General features: G+C 33.8%; 1 protein-coding gene across 3 annotated transcripts in view; it reads left to right on the top strand.

Moving 5' to 3' along the window:
* EIF4E (eukaryotic translation initiation factor 4E) overlaps positions 1–6605 on the top strand; it is a 41549-nt gene extending 34944 nt beyond the window's left edge. For all 3 annotated transcript variants that reach the window (XM_004756021.3, XM_045067052.1, XM_004756019.3), the window contains 4 exons: positions 1180–1243; positions 1934–2047; positions 3326–3465; positions 5321–6605. In XM_004756021.3, coding sequence (XP_004756078.1) covers positions 1180–1243; positions 1934–2047; positions 3326–3465; positions 5321–5435 — 433 coding nt within the window. In that variant the 3' untranslated portion in view covers positions 5436–6605. The remainder of the gene's footprint in view (positions 1–1179; positions 1244–1933; positions 2048–3325; positions 3466–5320) is intronic.
* Positions 6606–12752: the final 6147 nt, after the last annotated feature.

Below are 12752 nucleotides of genomic sequence, written 5' to 3'. Positions count from 1 at the left end.
AGAAGGCATAAAGAAGCATTGGGCATTTCTACCTTGAGTGCCATTGAAGAAGGCATTTCCACCCTCTCCAATAATTTCGTAAAGTGGTGGTACTAATTCTATAGTTACTGTTACTATCCAGGCCTCTTCTCTTTTGCCTAGTGGAAGCTGCCAATGATAATGTAGTTTGGAAGAGTGACTGATGAGTAACTCTGCATATCTTATTCAGCCTTGGGCTGCCTTCCCCCAAATTGGATTTGTATGTAATCCTGTGGAATGTGATCCAAACGATGCCAGAATCTTTCTTAAAATTCTACTTGAAATATTTCTGGATTAAAATAGCATCAAGAGAATCTGACTAAGGATAATAGCATTGTCCATGGTCTGCAGATGTAGCAGAGATCATGTTTCTGCATCTAATGTTGGAGACAGGCAAAACATCCTTAAATCTGTTGCCAATTTTATTATAACTTTAGGAGGTCAAGTGATTTAGCCTTCTACCTTCAGGCTAGTGAATATTTAAGTCATTGCAAGTGTTACTCTGTTATATTGATACTTGGGGAAAAGTTTAGAAATATAGATTCCAGGGTTCCACCCTATGCATAAAGGGATTAAAATCACAGGAGTAGGGCCTGGGGTGGTTTTTGTTTGTTTGCTTCCTTGTTTTTTTCCAAAACTTTCCAAATAATTGCTATGCCGACTGACTAGTAATGACTTCAGTATTTGAGAACCATTGGTCTTTTCTTGGACAACTTCAAGGATAATAATGTTGTCTTCTTTCAGTCATGCAGTGCTGATAGTCAGGAGGTTTGTCTTGCTTTTCCTTGATTTGTTTTTTTGTGTGTTTAAAACTGCTTATTAGCATCATGAATTCTTGTATGTACAGAAAACAGCCTCATACCTCCTATTCTCAGTTTCTTATATATACATATGTATGCACTGAGTTAACTAATACATCAAAATATACTTTTGTCAGAATAAAATCATTAAAAGTATTTTCTAGAAAATGATCAAATGCTGATTCTTGAATTGACCATTATTAAGATACCTGTTTGGTCCATTATGGAAATTGACTCAGTAGAAAAACAAGTAAACAAACTTTTATCTTTTTATTTTACCATATTCTCTAAATGCTTATGTAAGTACCTAAACTCTGCATTACATATTCTGTGTTTATAATTGTCCTTTTCTTTTACCTAGTCTGTACAACCACATCCAGTTGTCTAGTAATTTAATGCCTGGCTGTGACTACTCACTTTTTAAGGTATGTTTAACTGGTGATTTCATACATTCATTATAAGACTGGACCATTCAGTTACTCAGTAAGAAATCTTGTCAGAAACTTAGGAATAGTTAATACTCTGAGTTTTGGAGAATAATTAAATTAATTTTACTGGGCTTTAGCCTAAACAGATTTTGCCTTACTGCTATAAATAATTGCAATTGAGAATCTTACTCTGTGGACACACACTGTGATTGATTTTTGACCATCCAGTCCAGTCTTTCTTACACATTTGAGTAGACTGAAGTCTAGAACTCTAGAGTTCATCAAGAATTCTTAACCTTGGATGCATTGGTCTTCAGGATATTCATATTTACAAATGGGTTTTGTCAAGTGGTAGGGGGTGGGGCATTCATTAACTCCAAAATTGCATAATTTTTGCATATATTTTCTATATATAGAAATGTATGTAGCTTCTCAAGGGTATCTGTTTCTGGGTGTTTAAGAACCTCAATTTAAAGGAACCCCAAGGTTTATAGCTAATAACGATGTCAGGACTCTAATCTGTAGTCCCATAGCTTTAAATCCTGCCTGGTTTTTTCCCCACTACATCAGTAACAGCTTGATGGAGAACAAAGTAAGAAGTTGACAGAGTTGTTGCTTCCTCTTTGTAGTGCTCTCTTCAATTAAAGTAACAATTTTGTCTAATATTGTTACCTACTAACCTTGTAGGATGGTATTGAGCCTATGTGGGAAGATGAGAAAAACAAACGAGGAGGACGATGGCTAATTACATTGAACAAGCAGCAGAGACGAAGTGACCTGGATCGCTTTTGGCTAGAGACAGTAAGGTTTTAAAATTATAAAGCAGTTTTGGAATATTAAAACTTAGTTTGGGTTACATTTTACATTGGTTACTTAATTTAAGAGATAAGGATGCCCACCCTATAAAATCTTAAGCCAGCAATTAATTTTGTACTATCAGTGTATACTGTGTGTTTTACATATTGGTACAGTGAAACCTCTTACCATATTACAAATCAGATATAAAGAGATTGGCAGTTTACTTTCACCTTCCATAGTAAGCTCATCCTGGTCATTTCATTAGCCTCAAAATTCTAGAACCTTGCATTTTTGTATTATACAAGTTTTACAGCCCTCTTAAGAGTATTAATTTGTATACTAAATTTTTTAGATCATTGAAGCAAACAATGAAATTGATCCTATATATTGTGCTATAACCTGGAACTTTTGGCTTTATAAGACATATATTAAATATGAGGTAATTGTCATTTTCTCTAGTGAGAAGTTCTAAACCCCAACCTATCAGACATAAGGATAATAATCTCTTTTGGATTTTTAGCACTTGTCATAGTGTTTCATTTATAGTTAGCACTTACGAAGTTAAGCAGTTTGTCAGTATTTCAATGAATGGGTTTTTTATTTGTTTGGTTTTTCTTTTTTTATGAAGAGATTGATTTTGTTTTGGGGGGAGATTATCAGTAAATCCATTTTAGAATTCCACTTTAAAAAAGTCATTTCAGCTCTATAAGATGACAGATGTTCTGGAGACGGATGGTTGTGATAGTTACACAATGTTGTCAATATACTTAATGCCACTGAACCATATCCTTAAAAATGGTTAAAAGTGATTTAATGTTGTGTCGTCCATACTCAAATCAAAAAACCCATTTTTTTAAATGGTAAAAATGGGTAAGTTTTATATTTGCCACAATAAAAAAAAAATTGTGTTCATGAAAAACGGTGAGAACAAGAGGCAGCATGAGCAACTATTCAGTTATTCCATTAATACTTGTTTGCTGGCAAGTTGAAGCAGCAGCAGAGCAAATGAATATTAAGATAATTTGCCCTTTACATTTGCCCTGACCTCAATTGCCCCACTTGCTTAAAAAGCTAAAATAACTGTTAATGATCTTGATATTAAACACACAAATGAATTTTTGAAAAATCAGGACAAAGAACTATATATATAAATAGAATTTAGACGTTCAAAAAGTTAACTTTTGATTAAAAAACTGTTTTGTAAAGAAACGTTTGTAGTTCATTAAGCAATGTATAATTTATTTAATGTAATTTGGGATTGAATTTTTTTCTTTTTTAAAGCTGCTGTGCCTTATTGGAGAATCTTTTGATGACTACAGTGATGATGTATGTGGAGCTGTTGTTAATGTTAGAGCTAAAGGTGATAAGATAGCAATATGGACTACTGAATGTGAAAACAGAGAGGCTGTTACACATATAGGGTAAGTTTTGCTGTTTGTATACTTCCTTTAAAATATTAAGATAAAAATATATTAAGATAACTAGAAGCAGATTTTAAAATCATAACATTAATATTATAATACTCTTAGTAATTCAGTGAGTATTGGCAAATAATGTATGTGCCTTGTGTGTACATATGTGTACACTGTACATAAACTTCCAGTCACATTTAAGTAATAGTATCTTAGTTCTGACCATATTTTTAAAACCCACGTTTTGTTTTTAATTTTTTTGTTTGTGAATATTATTCCTTGTAAAAATTACCTGTCACTTCCACCCACCCCACCCCCATATATTGGTCATTGTTAACTGGGATCATCTTTTTATTACATTTAACTTAGTAAAATTTGACTTTAAATTTTGTTTTAAAATTAAGTATTGGTCATAGGTCACAAAATGTTTGGTTCGCTCTTTGTGATTTTTTTCCAAACATTATGAATTCTCCTATGAACATAATTTCTTTCTAGATTTAAAGGTACAGAGATCTACCAGGTTCCATTCCACAGAGGTTTTCTTTAAAGAGAGGTTGACTGTTGTTTGTGGTCATACTCAATCTTCCTGTCAGCATCAAAAGTTATTAGTTGTGGGATTTAATATTTTAAAACAGTTTAAAAATAAGTACAAATTTCTTTTCTTTGAAAATCTTGTATTTGTGTCAGTATTAAAAATTATTGAAATGTTTGTGAAATATTTGACTTCAGTTTTTCAAGGGAGGATTTTTTTTTAAACCCTTCCAAGTTACATGGCTCAGTGCTCTGCTTTCTGGCATTTTTAATGATTAAGTATAATGGAAGGGAATACACTGTATCATAACATAAATCTGATAATAGTTATAATTTTGGTTATCATAAAACTGTTTTTAGAACGTTTATTTGAAGGAAGGTAGTAGAATCTTCTGGAAGGTTGAATATGGATAAAAACTATCCTAGTATCATATTGGAGGATTTAGCTCCCAATATGTATAAACATATGTCTTTATTTTGGTGTTTATTTTTGAAGTGCTGCTGGATTCGTAACTTTACCTGTGGTGCTCTCTGTGATCTGGCCCCAATTTTACATTGTCACCCTTTTTGCTATACTCTTTTTCTTTATGAGCTATAACCGCACAGCCTTATTTTGTTCCCCAGCCTTCATATGTGCTTCTTTCTCTCAGCATTTTACTTTTAACCTCATGACTTTTAAAGGGGAGATTTCTCTAATTTCACAGACAAGATTAGATCATCCTTGTTATACAATATCACAGCCCCTACACTTACCCATTTTGGCACTCATCATAGTTTGTTCTTAAAATAGAGTCACATGTTATTTGAAAATTAAGTTGCAGAGTTAGTATTTAAAGCAGAAATCATATATGTTCTAAATTACCCTGAAAATACCACAAAGTAAGTGTGGTAAATGTAATTTGTAGTAATATACAATATTTGTTATGGTTTATATGTAAAATAAAATTGTAGCATTTTATATCAGCAAATTAAAGTAGACATATAGGCAATTTTGTATAAATGAGTTATGCATATCATACAGCTCCACTGTATGTATTTGTGATTGTTTGTAAATAATCAAATACTATGAACACCCTGGGACTGTCCATGCTTTACTTATTATTGATTTATTAGTAATTACACAGTACCTCATAACAGGTCTCAGATACTGGTTAAGTGATTAACTGAAATTGCTGTAAAATGAAGGGTAAATTTTACTAAAAGGAAAAGGCTATGCAGTTTCCTGTTTCATGCTCTGGACTTTTTTTTTTTTTTAATGTAAAGAACTGGAATATCAAATTTAGTGTGTGTGAATGAAAATTAATGTCTACTATTTTTATTTTTCTTCTTCTAGGAGGGTATACAAGGAAAGGTTAGGACTTCCTCCAAAGATAGTGATTGGTTATCAGTCCCATGCAGACACAGCTACTAAGAGCGGCTCCACCACTAAAAATAGGTTTGTTGTTTAAGAAGACACCTTCTGAGTATTCTCATAGGAGACTGCGTCAAGCAATCGAGATTTGGGAGCTGAACCAAAGCCTCTTCAAAAGCAGAGTGGACTGCATTTAAATTTGATTTCCATCTAAATGTTGCTAAGATATAAGAGAAGTCTCATTCGCCTTTGTCTTGTACTTCTGTGTTCATATTTTTTTTTTTTTTTAATTTTGGCTAGAGTGTCCACTATCCCAATCAAAGAATTACAGTACACATCATCCCCAGAATCCATAAGTGTGTTCCTGGCCCACTCTGTAATAGCTTAGTAGAATTACCATTACAAACACATTTTACCTATCCACAATATTCAAAAAAGAACTTGCATTTCTATACCTTACAGGAAAAAAATTTTGTTTATGTTCCATTGTATGCAGGAGCATATTTTGCTGGTTTGAAAGAGTATGATGCATACAGTTTTCTAGCAATTTTCTTTGTTTCTTTTTACAGCATTGTCTTTGCTGTACTTTTGCTGATGGCTGCTAGATTTTAATTTATTTGTTTCCCTACTTGATAACATTAGTGATTCTGATTTCAGTTTTTAATTTGTTTTGCTTTTGTTTTTTTTCCTCATGTAACATTGGTGAAGGATCCAGGAATATGACACAAAGGTGGAATAAACATTAATTTTGTGCATTCTTTGGTAATTTTTTTGTTTTTTTGTAACTACAAAGCTTTGCTACAAATTTATGCATTTCATTCAAATCAGTGATCTATGTTTGTGTGATTTCCTAAACATAATTGTGGATTATAAAAAATGTAACATCATAATTACATTCCTAATTAGAATTAGTATGTCTGTTTTTGTATCTTTATGCTGTATTTTAACACTTTGTATTACTTAGGTTATTTTGCTTTGGTTAAAAAATGGCTCAAGTAGAAAAGCGGTCCCATTCATATTAAGACAGTGTACAAAACTGTAAATAAAATGTGTACAGTGAATTGTCTTTTAGACAACTAGATTTGTCCTTTTATTTCTCCATCTCTATAGAAGGAATTTGTACCTCTTATTGCCAGGCAGTCTCTATTGTGTCTTCTTGTAGTGTCTTCCACGTGAACAGCATAAGTTTGGAGCACTAGTTTTGATTATTATGTTTATTAAAATTTTTAATAAATTGAATAGGTAGCACCATATGTATGGAATTAAATTGATGTGGCTATCTTTGTTTTTTATGCAGGAAGGCATGGTCCTTCGGTCTTAGATAAATAATATACTCCTAACATGTTAAAACTCAAGAGAATTATTATCTCGGTGCATTACCATTTGATTGGAATGGTAGTTGTAAAACTTGGTTGCTGAATTGAGATGTTCTGTTGTGTCAATATGATAGCATAGGGAAAGAGTACAGATGGTAGGGATATATACATTAAGAATTTTGTTAGTGTTACTGTCTAAATAGAATGGAATAAATAGGTATGAAGACTTATATTTATATTGGTAAATTGGTGTAATGTGGTTTTATGTAAATTTGAAAACTTGATCTACTCTTTGTAGGCATTTGAAAGCACATGTGAAAAACTTTGTACATAATAGATAACTGTGTATTTCTGATAAGATAAAATGAAATATGGCTGTTATAGACAAAAAGGTAAGCTGAACTTACAGATAGAATGAAAATCATTAGATAAGAGGAAAATTTGTCTTTAAATGGTGATTATGAATTAATTTAAAAATAAGTTTGACAAAAATCCTATGTATAGTAAACATGAAATTAATAGTATTGATTTCATTGAAGAATTTAAAAACAGCTTAAAGGGTACCACAGGCTACTATCTGAGTACTCTCAATACCACAAACTTAATATTCTTACTTAGTATTCTAGAAATACAGAATCTTTTGTGTTTATATTCTCTATAGACTGTACCTGATATCTGCTGCTTAAGCTTGGGTGATTGGTTAAGGTGTTGTCTGTTGATATGTAGTTGTGAGCACTACAAGAGCTTATATATACATGATGGTGGTGGTGGTGGTGTGTTGACAGTGGGTGCGATTGGAGTAATATATTAGGAATCAGTGCTCTGTTTCCTTAATTCTAAGGTGTAGTCCATTTTAAGAAGCATCAGCTTTCAGGAGTGGAGGAGGAATAATGAATTAAATGTACACATTTCTAAACTTGTTTTTAAAACCTGATTTATAATACTTATTTGATTATCCTTATTCTCATCATTTTAGAATCGTAATCAGTTTTATTTTAAGTCTTCTCCCAGTGGGTGGGGAGGATGATAAATTACTGAGTCACTTTTGGCAGATGCCACATAAGTATTACAGTGACTTGCAACTTTTCATAACTTCATTAGCATCTTTTCTAAATATAAGATTAGACTGTACATGATTTTCTATCTTTTTCTCCCTGTCCAACAGATTATAAATAAATATATTTTCATAATAGAGAATTAAAATCTTTTAACAAAAGAATTGTAATTAATTGTAGGGATGTGACATATTTAACCAATTTAATTGTTTATTCAGTTCAAGAGAAGGCTTTGAGACATACTGTGTAAGAATTAAATAATTACAATACTTATATAATACTTAATATGTGCCAGGCAGTGTTCTAAGCACTTTACATGCACTTTAACCTGCACAATTATCCTTTAATGTAGGTGCTGGTGTCCCCATTTTATAGATGAAACAGAAGCAGTGAGGATGTAAGTTGCTTTATAGCTTTTAAGTTGCAAAGTGGATTTTGTTACAGAGACCCTATAAATCACATTATAGTCTCTCAATAGTGTAGAGCCTATCTTACAGGCTATAGTAAATCACATCAGATTGTAGTCGTTTTATAGGCCAGGCATTTTTCTTTCATTTTACTTCCTTTGGTAATGAACTTAAAATAAGCCTCCTAGGCTCACCCTATTAGCAAGCAACTAAATCATTTGGGGGAGTTTTGAGAACATGGAGACAAAGATAACAGGAGTTTACAGATACATGAGTTACATAGTTATATAAGTTAAGCGAATATTTTCATATACTTTGTGTCTATATCCTGTTATCTTCTAAAATAAATGGTAAAACAAAATTTTCAGGTCGATAGGAGTGAACATTCTTAAGAGCTATAGCTTGCATTTAAAAGGATAATTTTAATTTTCTGAGGTAGTATGATAATGTGGTGTTTTAAATTTTAAAATTAAAACAAGTTAATGACCAGTCTCTGTGCTACTTTTTATCTCTAATTGTTACGGATTCTCTTCATTATTTATTGGGGGGACAGCTGAATTTTCTCTCTCAAAGTCAGACTCTCTAGACTAATACAAGCTTTTAGTCAGATTGACATTAGAGAACAAAATGGTAGGTCATTGTTACACAGTGTCTCTGTGGACCCAGTGTAGAAACTGAGAATGTCTACATTCATTCAGTTTGATACTACTGTCACATTAAAGTATGTGATCAGTAATCTAGTAATTTTTGAAAATACATTTTACAAAAATATGTTCTTGGCAGAGTGCAATTTAAGGGTTAAAATTGGTCCTTCACATACAATTTGAGAAAGATTACTCTTAGGTGGTTTTCCTTAGGAGCCAAGGCCAGCTCATTTGCCCATCCTTCCCTGAAACAGCTAGGTTTGTTATTTGTCTACACCTCATCTCCTCACAACTATGGGACTTGGTGTCAAAATTTCAGTCCTAAACTGTAACATCTTTAAATAATGCTGTGGTATTAAATAAACAGCATTAAATAATGCTGTGGTATCCTGCTTATTATGAATTCCAAAGTAGACATCAGCCAACCTTCCTCGTACTTCAAGTAGTTTAGACTTTAATGTTGCTGTCACTTTTCCATTACTAGAAGCCAGAAATGAAATTGCAGGCAAATGATCACATGTGGTACTATGGTTTGCTATCTTTTTAATTGAGAGGAACCAATTTCACATTTTAATCTTGTCCTGTTTTCTTCTAATTCAGAACTTGTCATTTTTGCGTTTATACTCGTCAGTGTAAATTGTAGTCTTACCTTTGTATAGTTGAGGTTTTTTTTGTTTGTGTAAAGGAAATAGTATTGTTTTCTCTAGCAGGGGCACATATTCTCTACCCCTTCCCCATCTAGACTGTTCTAATCCACATACATGAATCATCATCAGTTCTGTAACTGTGTCCTATAGTGCTTCTTTGTAAGTTTTGCAGTTTGGGGCCTTGTGATTTTTTTTTTTTTTTTTTTTTTTTTTTGGTTTTTAATTGCTTTACTTTCTTCTAATGAGCCAATATTTATGACTTGTTTTAAATACAGTGGTTTCTTTGCTAGATTGTACTTCTTCCCAAAGACAAGCAGTAAGACCTATTGTATTTTAGGCCTGTAAACGTTGAAAAAGCTTGAATCAAATACATTGATACTGGACCTTGTTTTATTTTTAAACAGTGTAATAAACTTAACTTCATAATTTTTGATATGAGAGTATTTCCCAAACACATCTATGTATTGTCAAAACCATTTCCCTTGGCATTCGGTTTTGTTTTTAAGGGTATTTTTTTGCTTTATTTTTGTTTTCAATCTTTGACTCAATTTTGAGTAGTTTCTGTGAAATGCATGTGAGGTACAAGATTTTGTTCCAACCTGACCCTGCTTTGGGTTGTCTCATGTCAAGGCCTTAAGTGTATTACATACACATTTGGGACCTTTTCTGTGTTCTGGCTTTGCCTTGCAGATAATGACTATGGTTAAATGTTGCAGTGTCCTGCACTTGCTCAAGCATAAGGGATTTGTAATTGAGCCAGAATGACATTTAAGGGAATCACGAGTTTTCATTTCACACGTTTTTTCTATTTTCAGGAAACCGCTAATTATTTACCTCCTTATGCTTTTTATGAAGTGCTGTTCTTCATAAAGTGTCTTTACGTATTCATATTTCGCATTTCTGCTAATCTTAGGTTATCCCTTCTGTCCCTTTATTTGTGACAGTGACTTCCAACTATTTGTTCTTATTCATGACCTTTCTCTTGTGCTTCAGATTTGTTTATCCCTCCCTGTTAGATATGTCGGAGGTTAGCAAACTGCCAACTCCTAGGCTACATTTGGTCTGCATTCTGTTTTATAAGTAAAAATTTATTAAAACAGCCTCATCCGTTTGTTTACATATGTCTGTGGCTGTTCTGTGCCACAGTGGCAGAGTTGGCTAGTTGTGATAGAGACTGTAGCTAGCAAAGCCCAAGATGCTTACTATCTGACCCTTACCCTTTTTTTCTTTTTTTAACGTCTGTTCCTTACTGTAAATGGTAGCAATGGTATTACTGGCAAGAGCCAAGTATCTTCTCTTCCCATTTCCTTGTCACTTCTAGTAGACCCCTAACCCCATTTCCTCCTGATGGCTTTATTATCAATATAATTAAGTATGTGCATTGTTAATTATTTCCTTTCACCTTCCACATATATATGGTATCTCTGAGTCCACCGCAGTTTCTCCTAATTGTTCCTTTTTGTATCTCAATTTTGTTATAAGACCTCCCCAGCTGAACTCCCTCCTTTTTGCCCATGTCCTCAAATACTTATTTTATCTGTATGTTAAGACTTACTGCTATTGTGAAAGCAGAGTAACCAGGATTTTCACAAACTGGAAAGTACTGGAACTTATGTACTTGTTATCAAAGTGATAGTTGGTATTTTTAATTATAAAAATGATTGCAGAGTGGTTTTTGAGTTACCCAAGAAAGCTTGTACCCTGTAGGACTCTTACTAATATATTTACTGTATTATCTAAAGCAGCATGTGGTATGCATTTATTTGTTCCTTGTTTTATTACAGGGAGTAGAATAATGAAGAAAGTGAGGAAATGTGAGAAAAGATTAAGCGAGAGTAAGGTTAGCATGAAAAATGCATTCATTGCATGAAATCACTCTAGTAACCAAATAAAAGGGAGAAGCAAGTAATTCAGAGATCCTAATATCATGCTTGGGCAACTGCCATTTGTGGCCACAGTTTTTGCTGTAAGTACTTTAACAGGCTATGCCAAAGGAAGACAGGATCCAGTCAATATTCCATCAAAGATCAAAGGAAAATACAGCTGCATGCTCCAGAAAAGCACACACACACACATATGCTCTGGAGTCTGACAGCCTGAGTTCAGATTCTAGTTCTGCTCTCTATTAGGTACATAAACTTAGTCAAATTCGTTGAGCTATCTAAGTCAGCTTCCTCCTCTGTGAAACAAGTGGTACTTCAGGGGGCAGTTGGGAAGCAACTGAGGTGGTATGTACAGAGTATAGTGCAGTGTCTGGTGCACTGTGAATGTGTAATGACTACTAGTCCTCTCCATGGGTCTTCAAAAAAAAAACCTGCCATGTGCTAGAACACCTGTAGTGTATATAATACAGTGGCTGACATTCTTTTTTTTTTTTCTTATCTTTATTTTTTTAATTTTTTATTTTTTTTTATAAACATACAGTGTATTTTTATCCCCAGGAGTACAGGTCTGTGAATCGCCAGGTTTACACACTTCACAGCAGTCACTATAGCACATATCCTCCCCAATGTCCATAACTCCACCCCCTCCAACCCCCCTTCCCCCAGCAACCCTCAGTTTGTTTTGTGAGATTAAGAGTCACTTATGGTTTGTCTCCCAATCCCATCTTGTTTCATTTATTCTCCTACCTCATTAACCCCCCATGTTGCATCCCCACTTCCTCATATCAGGGAGATCATATGATAGTTGTCTTTCTCTGATTGACTTATTTCACTAAGCACGATACCCTCTAGTTCCATTCACATTGTTGCAAATGGCAAGGTTTCATTTCTTTTGATGGCTGCATAGTATTCCATTGTGTATATATACCACCTCTTTATCCATTCATCTGTTGATGGACATCTAGATTCTTTCCATAGTTTGGCTATTGTAGACATGGCTGCCATAAACATTTGGGTGCACGTGCCTCTTTGGATCACTACGTTTGTATCTTTAGGGTAAATACTCAGTAGTGCAATTGCTGGGTCATAGGGTAGTTCTATTTTCAACTTTCTGAGGAACCTCCATGCTGTTTTCCAGAGTGGCTGCACCAGCTTGCATTCCCACCAACAGTGTAGGAGGGTTCCCCTTTCTCCGCATCCTCGCCAGCATCTGTCATTTCCTGACTTGATTTTAGCCATTCTGACTGGTGTGAGATGATACCTAATTGTGGTTTTGATTTGTATTTCCCTGATGCCGAGTGATGTGGAACACTTTTTCATATGTCTGTTGGCCATCTGGATGTCTTCTTTGCAGAAATGTCTCTTCATGTCTTCTGCCCATTTCTTGATTGGATTATTTGTTCTTTGGATGTTGAGTTTGCTAAGTTCTTTATGGATTTTGGACACTAGCCCTTTATCTGAT

The sequence above is a fragment of the Mustela putorius genome, unplaced genomic scaffold (assembly GCF_011764305.1).
Source record: "Mustela putorius furo isolate JIRA1106 unplaced genomic scaffold, ASM1176430v1.1 tig00003871_pilon_pilon_pilon, whole genome shotgun sequence".
In the NCBI taxonomy this organism is placed as follows: domain Eukaryota; kingdom Metazoa; phylum Chordata; class Mammalia; order Carnivora; family Mustelidae; genus Mustela; species Mustela putorius.
This window is presented reverse-complemented; position numbering and strand designations above follow the sequence as displayed.